Genomic DNA, 21055 nt, shown 5'->3' on the forward strand with positions numbered 1-21055 from the left:
TCTATCAGACCCGGGGCAGATTAGATGTGCTGTATTTTCTTTGGTTATACAACAGTCGTTAGGTCATGTGGATTGATTTCTCCGGTGCCTGCTTGTACATGTTGCCTACTTGTTCGCTGCAGATTGTTGTGTCCACAGAGATGATACGGACCACCGATTCCAGCATGTCTCTGCCATTTCTGATGGTTTTTTAATGCAGTACTCTTTGAGTGAAGCTGAACTTCGGGATAATGGATAATACTTGATCCCGGCCAAGTGGGTTTCTTGATTGTGGGGCCTGAGGTTTCATATAAATAGCACTGGAAACTTTCCAGCAAGAATGGAAAAAAGTGGTCAGGGCTCTAGGCAACTGGTTTCATTGTGCCTTATTAACCCTTTAGAGCAAAGAGCCCAGAGTGATCTAAAGGCAACCAGGATACGAGTGACACTTCTACATCGGTTTCTGGTGTGTCCTGGAAAACGTTCTTCTAAATCAGTTGGGAATTGTTTACCCTCTCGTGATGATGCCAACATGATTCGAGGCCTTTAAGCTGCCATGAAACCGGGCCTGTCTAACCTCCAAAGCTACATCAGACTCGGCACGGAGTTACTAAACAAGCTGAATTCCCCCAACCTCCCAGACGTAAGAAATAACTGTGGGGAAGGAGGGAAGAGGAAGGAGGAGGAGTGGGTGGGTGGGGAGGAGGAGGGGGGCAACAAATTAAATCCAGTTAAATTGTTTTTCCATAGCCAGTAGGCTTGGCAAAGGACTCGCTCACACACACAAGATGTAAGATAAGTTGTAGAAAAGACAAACCAGAAACAGTGCGGCTTCAGATGTAGGAGAATGCCTGGAATTTAACCCAGTTTCCCATGTCCGCCTCACACCGCACCCACTGCCCTGCCCAGCAGCTCAGGACGTCCACATCCACACACGCAAACAGGTGATTCCCCACAGCGAGACATCTGTCCTGCACCAGCCCTCCCCTGGTCAATAACCCACACAGCCTACCTCCTCCTTCCTCTGGCATTGGGATCACAATGCAGCCACTGCAGAGGAAAGCTGCAGTTCTAGCAGTTTGAAACACCAAGGCTAGGTATCTAGCTAGCAGACATATCTGGGTCATGTCTTCCCTCTCAGATAGCTCCCATATCCAGGATGCAGCAGCTCCTCTTCCTCTCCACCGCAATCTCAAATCAGAAGGAAAGGGATGAGAGGGGTATAGCATGGTTGGCCAGGAATAGCCAACCAAAAAAAGAAGAAAGCTAAAGTTGGGACAGTACAGAGGCCAGGTGGTGATGCTGAAAGTAGAAATAAGGCCAAGCATCCCTGCTGTTTGCATTAAAATGAGCAGAATGCAACACACAAACAGAGAGACGCTTCTTTCTTACACCTTTATAAAAACGACAACAAAACGTACATTCAGATCTGTCGAGTGACAGCAGGACGGCGTCACAATGAGAAACATGAATAAATAGCTGATGTCAGAGTTGGTCCGGTCACACTGATAGTGAGGTGCAGCTGGCCCCTCTCCGCAGGTGTAAAGCACAGGTGAATGGGGCAGTCGCAGAAACTCGATCCTGGTCTTACAATCGACTGCAGCACCCTTTCTAGAGTCATTCCCACTGAGTGGGTCAATAAATTGAGGAACACACTGAGACACAGGTCACATTTTAGCATTTAAAGTCCAACTGAAATCACATATCCGTCTGCTGTAGTCTAGTCGAAGTGATTTTAAAGTGTAAAGCTATTCTTATTTCTGTTAATGAAGAGACAATAATGATTTGGGGCATCAAAACCACTCTGGCAGCCTCCGAGTTAGTTGGTTACCATTCATGTTTCAGTGAAAGCTGAGTCAGTGCAAGCAGATAATGTTAACAAATGTGCGCCGCTAAATGAGTACATGATACACAGCCATCTTTATGCTACGTCACTAAGTTGCTAGCAGACAGTAGTTAGCCAAGACTCGGCTGGTTAGCCAAACTAATGTTGTTAGCAATGCGCTTTTACCCAGTGGATGTTTGTTAGCTAACTTAGCAAGTCGGCGTGCAGCATCGTGCTTACATGTAGCTGGAGATTTAATGCAGGCTGTTGTTTGAAGCTTTTGTGGGGTGTTGCTGCAGACTGCTGTCTACTTATTAGTGACGTAGCTTCTGATTCCAGAAAGTGAAGACCATGCAAAAGGCCAGCAGGGGGCGACTCAACTAGCTGTTAAAAAAGCAGTCCATTTGTACAGAAATCAGTGTGGGAAAAATTCATCAGTGATCTCAAATTTAAAAAAAAAAAAAAGAAAGAAGGAAAAGTAAATACTGGTGATGTGTTTATGTGCTCCGCTGATATTTTTCGGTCTTCTTTACTGAAACATGATGATCATTTTACAAATTTACAGCCATAATTAGGAGAAAGCAGGATCCAGGTGCACATTTAGTTTCAAATTAAGAAGGTAAGGCCAAAAAGACTGAGCTTGAGGACTTCACTAACCAATGGCTGACTTTACAGAAGTTTCATCTCAAGTCTTTGCATATGAAACGTAAACTTGTCCAGCTACAAACAACAGGGCCATTTCTTTTACAGAGCAGACGATGGTAGCAACTTCAGTTTGACCTTAAACAAAATCTGCTACTCAAAAAGGTAAAATAACCTCTTAGACCTCAAACATTTGACAAGTGTCACAATATAACAAGCTTGGTACATTCTCACTACCATGATGTTCCTGCAGTATAAACTCGGAGCTGAGCTGTGCTTCAGGGTCAGAGTCATGTCTCTAAACAGAGACTAAGTCAGAACAGACAGAGAGAAAGCAAAAGACAAAGAGACAGATGGCGGCAGAAACATGAAACGATGGAAAGAAAGGGAGCGAAGGGAAAAAGGAAAGCCGAGCACATAAAGCTACTGGGCTGCACGGTTTTATGATGTTGCCATCACCCACGCCTCCCCTCCCCTCACAAATCTAAGAAAACTGTGCAGTGTCATGTGGCCAGACATCATCTTTGCTACATGTAGCCGGTCCTATCTGAGTGTGGAGGAGAGAGGCCAAGGGGACGATGTCTGAAACAGGCTGAACGAATCCTGCTGATTTCCAAACAGGAAGGACAGTCCAGGATCAGGTGAAAGAGTCGCTGAGGTTTAAGGCCTTCCTGAGGAAACTGGGCTCACCGTCATGTCCCCAGTACGACATCTGCAAGACACGAAACAGCAGTAGTTTAAACTCTTTTTCTTCATACTCTCTCAGTCATTACACAGTCATTCACATCATTACAGAAGATCAACCAAATGTGGAAAAATCTTCCCATGTGACCCCCACAGGATGAGCTGATCTTTGTTGCATAGCAACTTTAGCAAATGTAATTAAGCCCTGTGAAATTAGACCCTGAAACCATCAACACTATCAGGGTTACAGCACCTTTATGTTTATAGGAGTCAAAATGTAGCGCTTTGGAATTTTCTTAAGCCTTTTTGAGCCCTCAAAGCATATTTATTGGGCAGAAAATATCCATGTGAAAGTTCAGGATGAAAAACACATTTAAGCTCTGTTAAGAACTACAATGAAATCAGTTTCACCCCCCGGTTCAGCTTCTTATTTATCTCTCTCGCTCATGTCTGAGGTAGGCTTGGTTAGCATTCGGGAATCAAACCCACAACTCCCGTTCCAAAGGTGTGTAAGTCTTACTACCACGCTATCCAGCTGCCTTCTCAGACAGGGCATACATGGAACGCCATAACCAAGTGGCTGGCATAGCATACAGAACATCTGTGCCGAGTATAATCTGGAAGTCCCGAGGTCAAAATGGGAGATGCTGCCTAGGGTGGTGGAGAATGACCGAGCTAAGATCCTGTGGGACTTCCAGATACAGACGGACAAAATGGTGGTGGCTAACCAACCGGACAGAGTGATGGTGGACAAACAGAAGAAGACGGCCGTAGTGATCGATGTAGCGGTTCCCAATGACAGCAACATCAGAAAGAAGGAGCATGAGAAGCTGGAGAAGTACCAAGGGCTCAGAGAAGAGATGGAGAAGATGCGGAGGGTGAAGGTAACGGTGGTCCCCGTGGTAATCGGACCACTCGGTGCAGTGACTCCCAAACTAGGCGAGTGGCTCCAGCAGATCCCGGGAACAACATCAGAGATCTCTGTCCAGAAGAGCGCAGTCCCGGGAGCAGCTAAGATACTGCGCAGGACCCTCAAGCTCCCAGGCCTCTGGTAGAGGACCCGAGCTTGGAGGATAGAAGCTCGCAGGTCTTTTTGTTTTCTTTTAATAATATATTTATTATCAGAAAACAGATGAAACATACCTGTGAATATTCCATGAGATTCTTATGATATGCTCATAGTTGGTTTATCCACTAGGAAGTTTGTTGGGTGAAGTCTCGTTTTTAGTTATCTTGGCTGGAGCTGTGTATTCAGCTCCAGCCAAGATAACTAAAATCAAGAAATGATGACATCGGGTTTTGATACTTCAAGAAAAATAAAATAAAATAACAATGTAGGGCATAAAAAAGACAATGGTTTAATCCTGAGCTCCATCCTGCTCAGACAGCAGACACACACGGACCTAATCTGCACAGATTATGGTATTTATGGACTGGGACACTCCAAAGATCACGATCTAAAGCCCAAATTGGTACAAAACAAGAATAATCTTTTCTAAAAGATGGAAAATGTAGTTAAAAACAAAACTGATCTATGGTTTGAGTGGGGGACCTATATACCAAAAGCCACTGCAGGGGTGTGGTTTCCTACCACTCTCTCTCTGATTTCATGTCTGGTCAGATTAAGACTAAAAATCTTAAAGATAAATCTTAAAAAAAACAACTAACACAAAAAGCAAGATTATATCGACAGCAATATCTTTACGGACTAAAATAAGCCATTCAAAGCTAAGCATGGACGCTTTCCCCCCCCCACAGACTTTGGCCTTATTTGTTACTTTCCCATTTTATTCCTGTTAAAATGAAAAGAAGTAAAAATTCCTGGAGGTTTAAAGTGCAGCTTCCATTTTAGGTGAACAGACAAATTCAAAAATCTGCATCTTATTAAAAGATCTGCACAAAAACGCTGACGGTAGCAATGAAAGCTAAATTTAAAGATGCAGTTACGTGTGGTGTGAACATCTCCGACAGTCCTGAGAACAGCTACAGCTGGGACCTCTTCACAGCAGCTGAAACCTTCCTGTACTGATAACTTAACATAACTCTATTTTGAAATTAGAGCGTTGCAGACAGGAAGGACGAGCAGAGAAGATAATGGAGGGACTGTCGCAAACTATTCGATGGAAGGCGAGCACGGCTCATGTTTAAGTCACGCAAAGCAAACCTCGGGAGCACCAGTTCTCTCTATAAAACATGCAGCTACAGAGCTAAGCAAGCAAGGCCGCTGTCCTTTTTCCTCTTTCCTCCACCCATCCCTCTCTTTCGCTACAGCACACACACTTCCCGAGGTGCTGTGTGTGCACTCTCTCACTCCAAAATCCAAATAACTGTCACCTTATCGGAAAAACAAAAACAAAAAACCACTCCCTTTCCTCTCACATTTCCCCCTCATCCCTGGCTTCTGGTCAGACCTTATGTAACAAGGTGCTGAAGCCTCCAAAACCTGAGGATTACACTGCATCCTCCCCCGCTGTGGAGGAGTTCAGGGAGGACATAATAACATTGCACCTGCTGATGTTTTGATGGCGGTTTTAAGCCATTAGAAGCTAACAGCAGCTATCAGGTGACTGGATGAGGATCACTCGAGAGTTTTTTTCCCATACAAGATATGAAAATGCTGATTTAGTCAATAAAAGTCTAAAACTTTGGGATCAGGTTTTCCGCTTCTGGCTCAGGGTGTTTGGCGTGTCATAATCTCCTGCTCAAAAGTGACTGAGTGCCGCCTACTCCAATCGAGAGACGTCAGTAAGGTTCGACTCTACAGATTACTTCTACACCACATATTTCCTCAATAGATTCCACATTTAGTGTCCACTTCATTAGACACACCTTTGTAGTACAGGGTTGGCCCCTTGTTTGCCTTTAAACCTGCCTTAACTCAACACGACACAGATTCAACAAACCGCTGGAAGCTTTCCTCAGAGATTTTGTCCACATCAACACGACAGCATCACACAATAGCTCCAGATTTGTCAAATGAACACCCAAAGGTGCTCTACTGGATTTAGATTTGGTGACCTTTGTGACAACTTGAGCACAGTGAACTCAGATGATGTGAGCTGCTGGAATGAGCCATCAGAAGATGCTCGGCAACAGCACCCAGGTAGGCCAGCGGTCCCCAACCCCCGTGAATCGTTTGGTACCGGGCCGCGAGAGTTGAAGCTCGGGTGTGAAATGTATGGTTTTCAGGGTTTTTATCGGTTTTTAGTTGGTTATCTCAGTTGGTACTAAGCATTGTTGGCATCTCCCACACCATTACACTAGTAGCAGCCTGAACCATTGATGGATTCACGCTCTCAGGCTAAATTGCCAGAGGGTGTGGTCTTCTGCTGCTGTGGCCCATCAGCTTCAAGGTTTGATGTGCTGTACACTGAGAGATACTCTTCTGCAGTTCAGATCAGCATTTTCTGAAGCCGACCAGCCCAGCTCAGGTTGCACTTCAGCAGGTCAGCATGCTTAAATGCATTGAGTTGCTGCCATGTGATTGACATTACTTGCTCCAGACCAGCTTATGTGTTCAACTTAAGTTACTATGGTAATGAGAGCCACCTTCGTGACAGTGAAACTGATTTAAGCTTGTGATACCTCACTAACCCATTAATCTCACCTCTCTGGTGTCAGTCATGCTTTTGTCTGAATGCAGCTAACTGCACTGCCCCATCTTTGAGCACAAGGATCAGGAAGCATTGCTGCCAGTTTGAGGGCATATCCATTAATGCATGTCTGCCGGAGGGTTCACAGAGGGAGAGGAGCTGTGCTGCAGGAGCCTGCAGCCTCAGCAGGGAGAGCAGAGGGGGACACAGAGAGAGCTGACTCAATGCCTCCCCATCTCTGTTCTCCCAGAACTCGTCTGTTTTTGCACTAGTAAACAAATACTCAAGGCAAATAAGAACAACCCCCCAAAACATACCCCCCCCCACACCAAACCACCCCCAACACTGCAATAAGAAGCACAAAATGAGAAACAAACAGGTCTGTCTCTCATGAAGGTTGCTGAGTTTCACCGCAATGTCAACAAAAACAAAGAGATCAGGCACAGATGGAAAAAGGGAGATGTGGAAAACAAGAACAACTGTAACTGCTTCTCACTGCAGATTTAAGGGCGCCATATTGCACATGACACCATACACTAATATTATAAATGGGACATAACTATTTTTGGGAGGTGACTGCATTTGTTGACAGTGCAAAAGACCAAAATGATCTTGCACAGATGCAAAGCCATTTTGTTCTCAGAGTTTCAGCAAATTTAAAAGGACCTAAAACCAGGTAAGCACAGGAAATGCTGTTTAAAAGGTAAATAAATGTTTCCATAAATAGAGTTATACAAAAAATACTGCAGTTTAGAAATGCTTTGACTGCTCAGTATAAGTAGTAAAGCATTATATATACATACAGATACACCAGATTTCCAGAAAAATTGGGAATAAAACTAAAATCGGCTTTTTCGTCATACACTTGAACATTTATTTAACAGACAAAAGGACAAAGAAAAGATTTTAAATGTTTTTTCCACTTAAACTTAATTTTATCTCTTAAACACATTTAGATGCTTGCAACACACTCCAAACAACTTTGTGCAGAAACATCAGTGAGTTCTGGGCCCAAGCTCATCCGAGATGGAGCGAGCAACAATGGAAACGTGTCCTGTGGTCACATGAGTTCACGGCTCAACGTGCACCAGTGCCCGTAGCATGGGGGCTTTGCACATATGTGAAGGCACTACGAGGAGGAGGAATTTTAGACAGACATATGCTCCCATTAGGAAATTATCGTCTTTTCCCAGGAACTCCGTGTGTAGGACAATGCCAGGCCTCATTGGAAAAACCTGGCTTCGTAGACATGGAGTCTGTGTGCTTGACTGAAGTCCTGATCTGTCTCCCTTTGAAAATATCCAGCACATCATGAGGAGGAGAATCAGGTTTTAGTTTTTATTGGATTTTCAGGAAGTGTCCCAACTATCCCAGTGGGGTTTGTACCGATCCACTACCTAAAATACTGCAATTTCACTTCCCATAACCCAGGTGGTCTTTGATGGTCTGCGCAACACAGCAGATTTACTATTATCCAACTAATAATAAGAAGTCACTAACTAGCAGATGTGAGGCTTAGCTGACAGCTAGTGCTTACAGCTGTGTTAGCACACACCTCAAAGTAGCCACATCGCTAACTCTGAGTTTTACAAAAATGCAAGCAGGTGAGTTATTAAAAAACTCCACCTCCTTCCAAATTTCCAAAACATGACTGATTTTAAAAGCTTGTTTTTAAATTAATTATGTGCCTGAAACAACTCCATCACAGATCTCCATCCTGGGATACTTTCTGGCTCACAATGCATCATCCTCCCGTGCCGTTTCCAAACCCCCACCCTCCCAAAAAAAGTCGAGCAGAAAAGACACGCCAGCCCAGACGCTCAGCTCTCCATATGGTCACTAAAAGCTGTTGCAGCAAGTAAAAAGCCATTTTATGAGCTTGATATCCTGTTTGCTGTGACCTTTCCAGGAGAACCGCACACTAAACACAACTACCCACAACCTCGCACACACATAAACAAAGTGACGTGCGTGGACGAGCATGCAGGGTAATTAAGTCGGCCGGCAAGCTGTCCTGTTGTGGCTCTAATGAAGTTTCAGTGGTACCAGCCTTGGCAGACACGTTTCCATATTTACACTTGGTTTGTTTCTTTAATTTCTTGGATCAATTTATGAACTTCCTTCTGCCAAGGCTGGAGGAGCTTTCCAGGTTACATCACTACTCCAAAGTTGTGGGAGCTGCCTCCACAGCGGCCAAAAAAAAAAAAAAAAACCCAATAACTGCAGCTCTGAGATGACGACTGTGCAGAAGCAAATACTAAGAGTTAGAATTAGACTAGAAATGTCAACTTTTTTTTGTTTAAATTGTTTTTGAATATTGTGCAGAAAGTATGAACAGCAGGTCCGTGCAAGCCTTTTACTTACAGTCAGAGCCGTGTGCCTGAGATAACCACATCCTCCTTCTATGACATCATATATTTGCAAGAGTAGAAAAATAATGTGAAACTGAGCGGTTAGAGCAGTGTGAAGCCTGAGCTTTTGTCTCACAGGTGCTCTTTGTGCACAGACTGATAACAGAAAACAGCATGGGGCGTCCCCTTTAAGATGAGCCTTTATTTAGTGGGAAATGATTGACGAATTCTAAAGACTAAATTAGACAGACACGCCTGAGCGTAACTGTACCTGACTGCATGTGTGTGTGTGCATATTTCCCGTTCACCTCTATGACCTAAGGCTCCCTCTCCGAAGACACGTCCCCCTCTGCCCCACTGCTGGCGTTGGGGTCCTGTCGAGAACGCTGGGCGCCCTTCTCCCTGCCGGACTCTGAGGGACCCTTGGAGCGCGTCTTCTCTTTCCTCTGCTGCTGCTTTTCCTGCTTTGATAGCTGAGAAAATACAAGAAAGCAAAAAGGCTGGGTCAGAAACAGTATCTAAGCTTTTAAGCTCAGAGCTCTCACGGGACACACACATTGTGGTTTTGTAAAATTTACACAAGTGGAAGCATATAAGTAGAAAATTAAATAGGCCCTAAGACTGATCCTTGTGGTACACCACAGGTAATGTGAGCCGTAGATGATGTAATCAAAAAGAATCCTTCCAAATATTCCTGAATCCAGATCCAGATTTCGATCGAGTCCGGCTCCTAAGAATAATATTTTCATGCAAGTTTGGCCATAAGCTTTTTTTCCCCACCTGCTAACAAGCAGACAAACAACCCGGTCACATTACATCGTAGACAGAGGATAGTTAGAATAAGTAATAATAATTTATGGATTCTTATTTCTAAAACGGTAACATTTCCCTTTTCCTACTCTGCGACTGAAACCTGACTCATCTGGGCCTCCTGGTGGCTCTGTGGTCCCACCATGAACATGCTGCATCATGACTTGCAGATCATGACCTTTGCAGTATGCTCAGTATTCACCCAAAGGTCCTGACATGCATGACAATTACAACAATTAATTAAACAAAGAAAAAGAGGCCCGGGCCAGCACTCCACATTTGTGATACATGACTACTTCTATTCTCTCGGCATTCAGAGCTATCCCGAGCTGTCATATGATCCCCTCAATGAGTCTATTGTTGTGACTGCACGCACTCCCTCTTTTCAAAATAGCCCTTCATGCTGCCACTCAGCACAACTAGTCAGACAACTCTACTGATCAAAAACCGCTCCTCCCTCGTCTTCACGGTTCATAAACATCACTCCACAGTGATGATGAAGTAGGTATGTTACCTGACATCCAAAATAGTCTGGAAACACAGATGGTAAAACTTTTATGGTTGTAGGAGAAATATTTATGAACTACATGTCATCTTAAAAATCCAAAGCATTGCATAAGACATTACATTATTCAACGAGTACAAAAAAGACTGTTATTCCCAGCTGAACCCATTAACATGCTGTGGTAAGAAACTAGGCCTGCTGTTGTCTTTGTTGATGATATCGGTCAGATCAGTGAGTATCTGGAAAGTGACACCATTTTGCTAATTATGCCTCCAGTTGCTGCTTGTTTGTGGGTCTCTCTGCATCCAGTTAATAACTGAACAGCATGCTCTATTGGGTTGAGATCAGGTGGTTAACTTGGCCATCAAAGAATATCCCATTTCTTTGCCTTGGAGATCTCTCAGGTTCCTTTTACAGTTTGCTTTGGGTCATTATCCACTGGCACTGGGAAGCTCGGTCTAATCAGTTCTGCAGCAGTTGGCTGAATCTGAGCAGAGTGCAGCCCTGCACACTCCAAAATCCATCCCGCTGCTTCTATCAGCACTCACGTCATCAATAAAAGCAAATGACATGGTTCCACACGCGCATGCAATAATGTGACCTCCAACGTGTTCGACAGATGATGTGGTATGCTTTAGATCAGGAGCTGTTCCTCTTCTTCTCCACACTTGTCATTCTTTCACAAGTTAATCTTTGTTTCTTCTTTTCAAAGAATTATTTTTTCCAGAACCGTGTCGTCTAAAACAGCGTTCCCCAACTTTTTTTGCGTCACGGACCGGTTTATGTCTGACAATATTTTCACGGACCAGCCTTTAAGATGTCGTGGATAAATACAACAAGATAAAACCAGTACCGGTACCAAAAAAGGGAAGATTTATTCATAACACACGGGAAAAGACCCAGAGAAACCAAGTTACAGATAAAAACGATAAAAACCCTGAAAACCATCAATTTCACATCCGAGCTTCAACTCTCGCGGCCTGGTACCAAATGACTCACAGACCAGTACCGGTCCGTGGCCTGGGAGTTGTAAAAATCTGTACAAATGTACAAATCTAATCAAGCCTCCCCGTTCTTCCTGTGTAACCAGCGGTTAGCATCTAGCTGTAAACGACTGGTTTCCTCTGCATTTCATTTCAATTGATTGTAGACTGAAAGAGATGCGTCTACCTCCTCGAGAGGGTTCTTGACTTAGATGTTTTTTTCTTAACCGTGAAAATCGTTCTGTCATCATGTACTTTTGTAGTCTTCTGTGGTCCTTCAGGCCTTTCGTGATTGCTGAGCTGATTGGTGCATTTCATCTTTGTAAGAATGTTAATTTTTAACACTGCTGATGTGTTTGCTCTCTCTAATAGCTGCATTTTGTCCTTCAGCCTAATGATTGTTTCCTTCTCTTGCATCTCCATCTCTTTGGACCTCACATTCAGAGTTCCAGTGAACTGTTACCAAATATAAGTTCAACACTTGAACAAACTCCTCACATGTCCATAACACTGGTTGTAGGTCAACTCAATTGCTTTTAAACCTCTGAAAATGGCGTCTATGTACATTTTTTTTTAAAATTCTAAACAGTTAATGCAATACTTTTGTTAATCCCCTTGAATTAAAGCTGTGCTTCAGTCACATCTTGATTGTTTGATATAACGCCGTGGTAGTGCACAAAGATATCTGTTTATAACTCCAACGCTAAAGCTCCGTCCAAACCCAAAACTCTGATCTCCAACCCAGTGAAAGCTTAGCATGATCAAACATTATGTAACTCCTGTGAATGTTGGGTTTCAGCCCACAGCCTAAATCAAAATGCACCAACAGTAAGGTGAACAAACAGAAAAACTCTGGAGCCCTCTGCCATCGGGCTGCAGCCTCCAGCTTCCCAAAGAGAACATCCAAAACTGGATGATTTTCATTGCTCTGGATAACTCTATTGTTTGCTGGCCGCTTGACCCTGTGGTGGACTAAATCCCTGATTCATGGAAAGAAAGGAACAGTGTCTGCTGGCTGTTGCTTCATTTCCCACCCCGTGCCAAGCGTAGCCTATTGGCTGGCCTTTTATCCCTCATGTTCAGTCTTGGCTTTGGTTCCTCAGCCCCCACAGCAAAACATCCCAAACAGACAAGATTAAAATTCTGAGGACTGCTTAATATCCCTCCCTTTGGGCAAGCAAGCCAAGTCCACCAAGGGGAGAGCAGCCAAAGCCTGCCTGCAGCCAAGGCATAAGGACGCTAACTGGGCTCCACAGAAGTGAGCAGAATTCAGGAAGGCTGCACGAAGCTCGTTCTGGTGGCAGAAGGAGCTGAGAAACATCCTGTCGCTGCAGGAAACTGTCCACTTTTGCACTGATTTCTATCTCCATTACTTGACTCTTATTCATTCATAAATCAGCGGTTAAATGCACACAAAAAAAAAATAACATAAAAACATTTCATGACTCGTTCACAGAATCACTGCAGAGAAAATCGAGTAAATCCAAAGTTGAACAAATCACGAATGAGACCATGATCATGTAGCTTGATCCAGCCTTAAAAAAAATAATGAAAAAGTGCATTTGCTTGAACTTTAATTGGTGAAATAAATAAACAAATGCGAGCTAAACTAAACCATCCTGATGAGGAGTGAACCTGGACTTTTCTTCAAAATAAGAATTTGATCTCAGTTATCTTGTTTTAATAGTTGTCGAAACACAAAAATTGTGACTGAAATTAAAATCTGACAAACTGATCAATCAACAAAGTTTTTGCTTCAATTAAAAAATGAAAGAAAGCGAAAATGCATCAATGATGCAAAACGGACTTGCAAAGAAAAGATAAATATTAGTTACAGCTGCATGTTAATAAATCATCTGCTGCAGTGTTAATTGGTTTTATAAAAATAGCTTGCTTTAAAAAAAAGGGACATTTTGCAAAAACGGGCAGGAGGAAGATGAAGATTTACAGATGTAGCAGGATTTGGGGATAAATTTATGAAGTACATCTCTGTTCACAGTTCAGATTTTCACAGCCGTCCTGTAACGGTGTTTGTTTTCTTAACAAGCGATGTGGGGAGAAAACACTTAAAGGCAAAGAATCAATGAAATACAAAGTCACTGAAGAAGCATTGGGTTGTGGTACAGGATGATCTTAAGAATAAAGATCAGTTTATATTTTGAGGGGACACTTTGAGTGAAGGTGAAAATTAGGTCTAAATGAAGCTAAAAGAAGTTTGTTTTATGTGTTTTAAACAAATAGAAAATCCTGGATTGGCTCAGGAACCTTTCCTTCATTTTAGTTTATTTAAAAAGGTAAAATAATAAGAAAAAAAATAAGAAAATGAAGCTTCAAAACTGTTAATTTAATTCAGTTCTGGTGCTTTCAGTCCCCTGGAGCTGGTCCTCTGTACTCATATCAAGACTTCTCAGAAGCTAAAATGAGTCACCTGCTAATGTACTTTTCATCCAGCACCACACTGATGTCGCTTTCCCTAAAAGCACCGAGCATGAAAACCTGTCAAAGCTCCCTGCATGCAATCAAAATGATATACTAACCCTTTCAGATCACAGCGCACACTTTCAGAATAAAACCATCCCTTTAGAAAGGGGGCATCCTGGTTTGACTCTGGTTTCCTGGAGCAAACAGTCACAGCCTGGACAGGTACAGCAGAGGGAGAGCGTGAGCATGTGGGCCGATGGTGCCAATCATCTCAAACCCACACACACACACACCCACACACACACACACACACACACACACACACACACAACTAAAACAAATGGGGGACTTTTCAGCTCCTTCACGGAGGCGACTGAGTGATAGTGAGATATCAGTGAATCAGCGCGGCTCCGTGGGGGTGACACACGTTAATCTTGGCTGCTGTCTGAGAGCTTAAAGTTTTGTTTTCTGCTTTCCCAAATCTAGATTGTTTTTCTTGAATCCTTAATTTGGGATTTGGGATCCTGGAATTCTGCAAACTTAACACCCAGCCTAAAAAGCACTAGCTTTGCAAGTGAGACAAACCACGAGCACATCAGCATAACGACAGGGGCACATCTTACATGAAGGGCTACAGCCAGCAAGTTAGCAGTAACTGAACCTTCAGAATAAAAGCGTGGGGCCTGTTCAATGGTAGATCAGTCACACGGGTGTCTCATATGGATGAAAATATAAAAGAAATAAGTAAAAATAAGTAAGCTAATTTAGTGTGTTTTACTTTTCTAAAATTTTACTTTATTTTGTTGAATTTTTATTGCATTTGTGGAAAAAAGTCGATGAAAGATTGTGAGTCATAAAACCAAAACGATCAGCTGGGCAGCAATGATCTGTGACTTTGTGACTTTGAGTGAGATGATAGGTTTTCCCACATGCAGACGCATCCACACAACACACTACTTTGTGTATTATACTTCTGATATTCATTTAACTGGCTGGATTTATAGATGTTATTGGATATAATTTTTATATTGTTTTCTTTCCTTGAGTTTCACTTTGCTTAAATTCGAAGCATTTGTGGATTTTAAAAATAACCTCTGTGTGACTCTTTCAAACTCAGATCCAAGGATGCATGACTTTATAAAACTTAGATTTAATTTTAGTCAGTCAAATATCGAACAGTATTCGTATAAATCACACAAAATCAAGCAAAATAAACTAAAAATAAAATAAACTTCAAGAAACCTGAAGGGTATAAATAATGGATGCTTCTTATTTCACTCATTTTAAAAAAGAAACAACAACAAAAATCTGTAGCATAAGAATCAAGAGTCTGTACATGAGAGGAGAGCAAACACCGCCACCTGGTGGTACAATAGAAATGAACTCCTTCACACTGACAAATTAGGGAGCTCCTCCCTGCTGACCCTCTCAGAATCAGCTGATTTTTTTTTTTTTTTGTGCAGTAACTTTTTGGAGTGTGACTATGTTCAAAAAAATGTTGCATGCCTTGATTAGATGCACCAGAGTTACAGGCCCTCAAAGTACAGAGAGACGGGAGTCTGTCGAAAATCGGTGCTTTCTTAGACACCTTATTTTTTATTTTTTTATGTAAGTACAGGGAGGTATCCATGTGAAATTTTGATTTCCTCTGAGCATCATTGTCATGGGACGCATCCTAGTTTCAATAAACTGCTGCAATTTCATGTCTTTAATGTAGAGGAACAGAAACAAGCATTGATACTGGAGCTTTTTCTGATCATTCACTGGAGAAAACTTGCATGAAAAATGCAATTTGGGCAAACTTTGAAAAGTCATCTGACAAAGTGGGAGAGTTGCTGCTCAGTACAAGTAACAGCATATGAAAGGTCTCCTTGTTATCTAACTCGTATACAAACATGACAGGTGATGGGTAACAGGCACACTCCTGCAGGCACTGCACATTGGAGGAAAGGCAGCGGCCAGTGGTATCTGAGGTATTAAGATGAGTCTTTAAAGCTTCGTGCCGAGTGATGTACCTGTTTGGGGTCTGTGGGTCCAGTCGGTGATGTCAGTTCGATGGTGACCGGTCCGTCGTTTTGAATGTGGACCTGCATGCGAGCCCCAAACTTCCCATCTACGATGATAAAACCAGGAAGACAAATGAATAGAGATTACAGTTTACAGGCATCAGCACTTGATGTTTCACGATGTGACGTGGAGCTTTGAGACATTGGGGACAAAGGCGACGGAGAGGTGCGAGGACAGGAAGTTTCTCAAATGTTCTCCTTTCTTCCACCGGGTCCACGAGATTAATGACACCATCTGCACAATGAAGCCGTTGGGCCGCGGTGGAAAAAGCGCTGCATCATCGCATTTTCTCTCTGGAGGGGGAGGCGGAAGGCTTCCTAATTAAGAAGCCCTACACCTCCCTCGCTGGGACAAGGTGTTCTCCTCACCTGCTCCCCGGTGGGCTGACCCAGTTCACCGCCACCGTCATTGCCAGCGCGTCACCACACCGATGATCCACCGCCTAAACTGCTGTAACCTTACACCGAGATGGGAATACGGGCAATTAAATAGCAGGGAGCAGGATCACTAGTCCAGGCCCATAAGTGTGTGGCAATAGCTGTGACCTTTGACCTTTTGTTTCCAATTAGCTTTGTATCAGGTAACAGGCATTTTTCAGCCATGCCGTCCTGCAGCCTCCTGGGACTCTATTAAGACTGGTCTCTGAAAAGACCGCCAACAGACTGTGGCTATTTTTTTTAATTAAAATAATCCATCTTAGCTTGAAACAGCAGCTATCAGCTCAATATCAATATCCAGACCTAAACTCCAGCAGGGGGCAAAAATCAGAGGACTTTAAAGTGGGGCAGTGAAGATGATGAAGGGCTGGATTTACTGAGAGGGGCGTTGAGCGTTGAGGATGAAATAGCTATGTGCTAATTAGAGTGCAGCTAGTTCATTTCATTAATGACCAGCTTTTTAACTAAAGCAGCACAAATTAGCAGCTCCACAACAAGCAGGCCTGACGAGGGAGCGGGTAACCCGCTAACCAAAATATCAGCGTGAAGGTTTCACGCAGCCGTTTTTCTCACACACAGCATGACAATTCAGATTAAAGGTAAGCAGCTGATGGGTATGATATGTTTTTTACTCTTCTGCTGGGAATTACAGGGAACTGTGTGATCTCTGGATGAATCTGACACTCAGGTGGAGCAGAGGGTTCATCGAGATGAAGCATGCTTTATAACAAACCTGAAAATACCTGCAACCATCGGTGCTACCCCTCGGCCTGCTTGCAGACACACCTATGGCATCAATTCCAAAGTCCTACATCATGTGTTAATGAAATGTTACTGAGCCACCTGCATAAACATGAGCACAGCTTTTGTTCTTCTTGCTGCATGCATGCATGCCTTGTGATATTATGGATGTTTAGAAATAGTCGATTAGACGATTAAACATCATTACTGAGCACCACAAGTCAGTTAAAGCAATTCTTCTTCCCTTTTTATGAACGTACATTACTGGTCACCGGCTCGTCCTGTAATTTAACAACACTATCCTCCAACATCTGTAGCACCCGCAGACACCTGAGACCCGCTCTCTGTGATAGGAAGTTGTAAAAAAGCGAGGTGGAAAGTCGGGCAGACGACAGCTGCATAAACCAGCGCAGGTCTCAGAAAATGGACAGGTGCTGGTTCGATTTATCAGAGAAAACTAGCGTTTGATTTAACCATTTGACCAAAGAAGCATGTGGATGCTACGGATCCTAGCACTGCTAATGTTAGCACACGCAGCAACCCAACCGCAGTCTGAGTGTTTGCAACGTTAACATCAGCAAAAAGAGATGCACATCTCAGCGGCATCTGAGAATAACTGGATTATCAAAGAATATTATTCAGTTTCATTCATTCTCTTAAATAACCACATGTTCATATGGACTGTGTTTCTTACTTTTGGATTAAGTAAACTGGTCACCAGCAACAGAACTACTTGAGAAGCTGGAGGAATTTATTTAAAGTTAATGTTAAATATTGTAAGATTCAAACTAGGGATGTAGTCAACTAGTCAGCAAACACACTGAAAGCATTTAAAACTGAACCCAGCCCAAGCACGAGGCTAAACATGGCTGTTTAACAGCTAACGTTAGCAGTGCTAACTTTAACCTTCACTCTCTGCAGGCTGGCGTCCACACGCCTCTCACACAGCCACTCATTTCCTACTTCAAAGTATTGCAGTGGTTTATAGTTCATGTCTGACCCTTCACATCGTACCATACCAGAGAGGAAGAGGCTCTGCTGGTCGTTAGAGTCGCAGCTTTTGCCAACTGCTGACACGCATCGATAAAGTAGGAACAATCTGTTTAACCGACTAACAAAGCAGCGATCTTAGACTCGATTAGTCGCACACGTCTAACATTAATCTGACTCGCTTCACATCCGAGTCCCATTAACAGCTGCTTTTAATAAAGATTTTAATCTTAAACTGCTACTGCAGTTTAAAGAGTCAAACTGGTGTCCACAGCTTTCAGTCACAGTGTTTTATAGTCAAAAAGAAGGCTTTGCTGACGTGGCCCTACGCCTCTGTTTGACCCACCTTTAATGAGCTCCGGTTTGTGGGTGCTCCTCATGTTCTCCAGCATGCTGTCGTAGAAAGGCTGAGCGAGTTCTGCGGGCATGGCCGAGTGGAAGTCCGGCTTGTTGCCCTTCAGGATGCACTGCAGGGTGAACTGGCTCACACACAGAACCTCAAAGTCTCGCTCCATGACACTTTTGCTCCACGCTCGGCCGTGCTCGTCCTCGAACAGCCTCAGGTTCAGGATCTTACGCACCCTGAGAACACAAAGATGAGAACAACACAGTAAGCAGCCTCTCCTACACTTCTGTATTTTATATTAATCTTTGTTTTTATTTATTTTACACTTTCTGTTTTCAATTCAGTCAACAGTGACAATAGCCATCCATTCATCCATCTTCATCCGCTTTATCCGAGGCCGGGTCGCGGGGGCAGCAGCCTAAGCAGAGACGCCCAGACCTCCCTCTCCCCAGCCACCTCCTCCAGCTTATCCGGGGGAACACCAAGGCGTTCCCAGGCCAGCCGAGAGATATAATCTCTCCAGCGTGTCCTGGGTCTGCCCCGGGGCCTCCTCCCGGTGGGACATGCCCAGGACACCCCGCCCAGGAGGCGCCCAGGGGGCATCCTTGTCAGATGCCCGAACCACCTCAGCTGGCTCCTTTCGATGTGGAGCAGCAGCGGCTCTACTCTGAGCCCCTCCCAGATGGCCGAACTTCTCACCCTATCTCTAAGGGAGAGGCCAGCCACCCTTCGGAGGAAGCTCATTTCTGCCGCTTGTATCCGCGATCTCGTTCTTTCGGTCACTACCCACAGCTCGTGGCCATAGGTGAGGGTAGGGACGTAGATCGACCGGATCAGAATCATTGAAGACATTTCATTTTTGCATAAATGTTTTATTATTTTGACTGTGTGCTTTTAGTTTATTTAGATTTCCCTTCTTTTTATGATGAAATTACAGTGTTTGAGATCTCAGGGTGTACTTTCTGCTTTCTGCACTCACATGTACTCAGCATCCCTCTGCGTGTCCTCCACAGATATGCCCAGCAGCACACACAGTCCACGTCCGATCGAGCTGATCTGCTCCTCGCCCACTGCAAGAAAGCACAACAAAATGAACACTGGCACAGAGATATCAGGCAACGCCGTGCCCACAGAGATCACAACCAACTTGAAGAAATCAGACAAAGGAGATTTTATGTTTTTACATCCTCAAAATTTGTTCATTTTCAAGTTTCTATAAAAGCATTACAGGCAGCTTTGGACATGTGTGGATATTTGCAACTGCAGTGAATTTGTTTTTCGTCTTGGATACTTGAAACTGATTTAAACCTAGCGGTAAACTCGTTCTACTTGACTGACTGAGGGTCACTTTGGCCTTCTGTGCACTGAAGCAGCGAAATTATACCAACGCATGTCTCAGAATCCATTCAATGTAATCTCTCACACAGATGCATGCCCTACAGAAGATATGTGCAAACATCAATTCTTGCCATTACTCAAACTGTAGAAACCATCAAATGTGTGTCTTTAATATTCGTTTCTTCAGCTTTTTGTTCATTTTACTTATTTTTTTTACATGACAAAATGAGCCATGTCAGAGATGTCAGCATCTGAACAGAGACTCACACCAGCAGCCTGTTGCTTACTGGCCAGCTGCTCTAACCTCTGCTCTTCTAGCTACTAAGAGGCATGGTGTATATACTGGACAAAGGATGCTGAAGATGGAGCTGCCAGGCAGGAAGAAGAGAGGAAGACCACAGAGAAGACTCATGGATGTAGTGAGGGTTGGTGTGACAGATACTAGGGTAGGATCAAATGATGATCCACTGTAGAGAGCTCTAGAGGACGTCATGTTTCCCACACAATAAACATGAAGATGGATTTGACTGATTTTCTTTATTGCGATAGATTGTGAGAATTGTGACTTGACTTTGTACTTTTTAAAGCATATTTAGGAGAAAAATAAAAACTGACCGGTTAAATCAGCACTGTAGACATTTTTAAACGCACTTTCTTAGCGTGAGAAAATAATATAGACTGAGAAATAAAATGTAACCACGCATATATGAGCGTGTTTTTGTGAACTGTTTGCCCTCCAGCTGTTGTTACTGTTGCACACCGGCAGCTAGCAGAGGCTGACAGGTGGCCGGCTGTCGGAGAACAGTCGCCAGCCGTGACGTCTGTCGCTCAGCCGTCAGCCCCGCAGACATACAGGACATGTTCACTGCTATCACGCCCCTCTGAGCTCCAGCAGCGGCTGACAGCTGGAGAGACAACAGCTCTGCTGCATTCATTCTGCATTCACTCTGCTGGCTAATGCTAACCCTGCTAGCTTAGCTAAGGCGACGTGTCAGCGACGGAAACGAGCGGAAGCTGTGAGCAGGCTCGAGTTTAAATACATTCTCAAAATGCAGCAGCCGCGCTCAGGTTAAAGCTTACCTGTCACACTCGCCTTCGTGACTCTCTGAATGATAGCTTTCATTGTTGTGGTTGTGTTGGGGAGCACACTGTCACAACTTCCGGGAATCAACAGAGCGCACGGCACGATGTCTCCCCCTGGTGGTTGAAACCGGTAACACGGGTCCTGAGATTCAAGCGTACAGGGAGGAATTTATTAAAGCCCACGCGAGACTTTTACAGCTGACAGTTTTTACTGCGAGCTGTCAGAGTGGATAAAGCAAGAGTGAAATTAATAAAACCTT

The 21055-nt window shown here is 43.7% G+C and overlaps 1 protein-coding gene across 1 annotated transcript; it reads right to left on the reverse strand.

Annotated features, from left to right (window-relative positions):
• Positions 1–1359: 1359 nt before the first annotated feature.
• On the reverse strand, positions 1360–20937 carry dtd1 (D-aminoacyl-tRNA deacylase 1). Its single transcript, XM_040033511.1, has 6 exons — positions 20793–20937; positions 19354–19444; positions 18375–18610; positions 15809–15906; positions 9383–9547; positions 1360–3158 (listed from the first exon to the last, which is right to left on the reverse strand). The coding sequence occupies exons 1-5, from the start codon at positions 20833–20835 to the stop codon at positions 9392–9394; spliced, it is 624 nt and encodes a 207-aa protein (XP_039889445.1). The 5' UTR covers positions 20836–20937; the 3' UTR covers positions 1360–3158; positions 9383–9391.
• Positions 20938–21055: the final 118 nt, after the last annotated feature.

Source organism: Simochromis diagramma, unplaced genomic scaffold (genome assembly GCF_900408965.1).
Source record: "Simochromis diagramma unplaced genomic scaffold, fSimDia1.1 OVJJ01000571.1, whole genome shotgun sequence".
NCBI lineage: Eukaryota > Metazoa > Chordata > Actinopteri > Cichliformes > Cichlidae > Simochromis > Simochromis diagramma.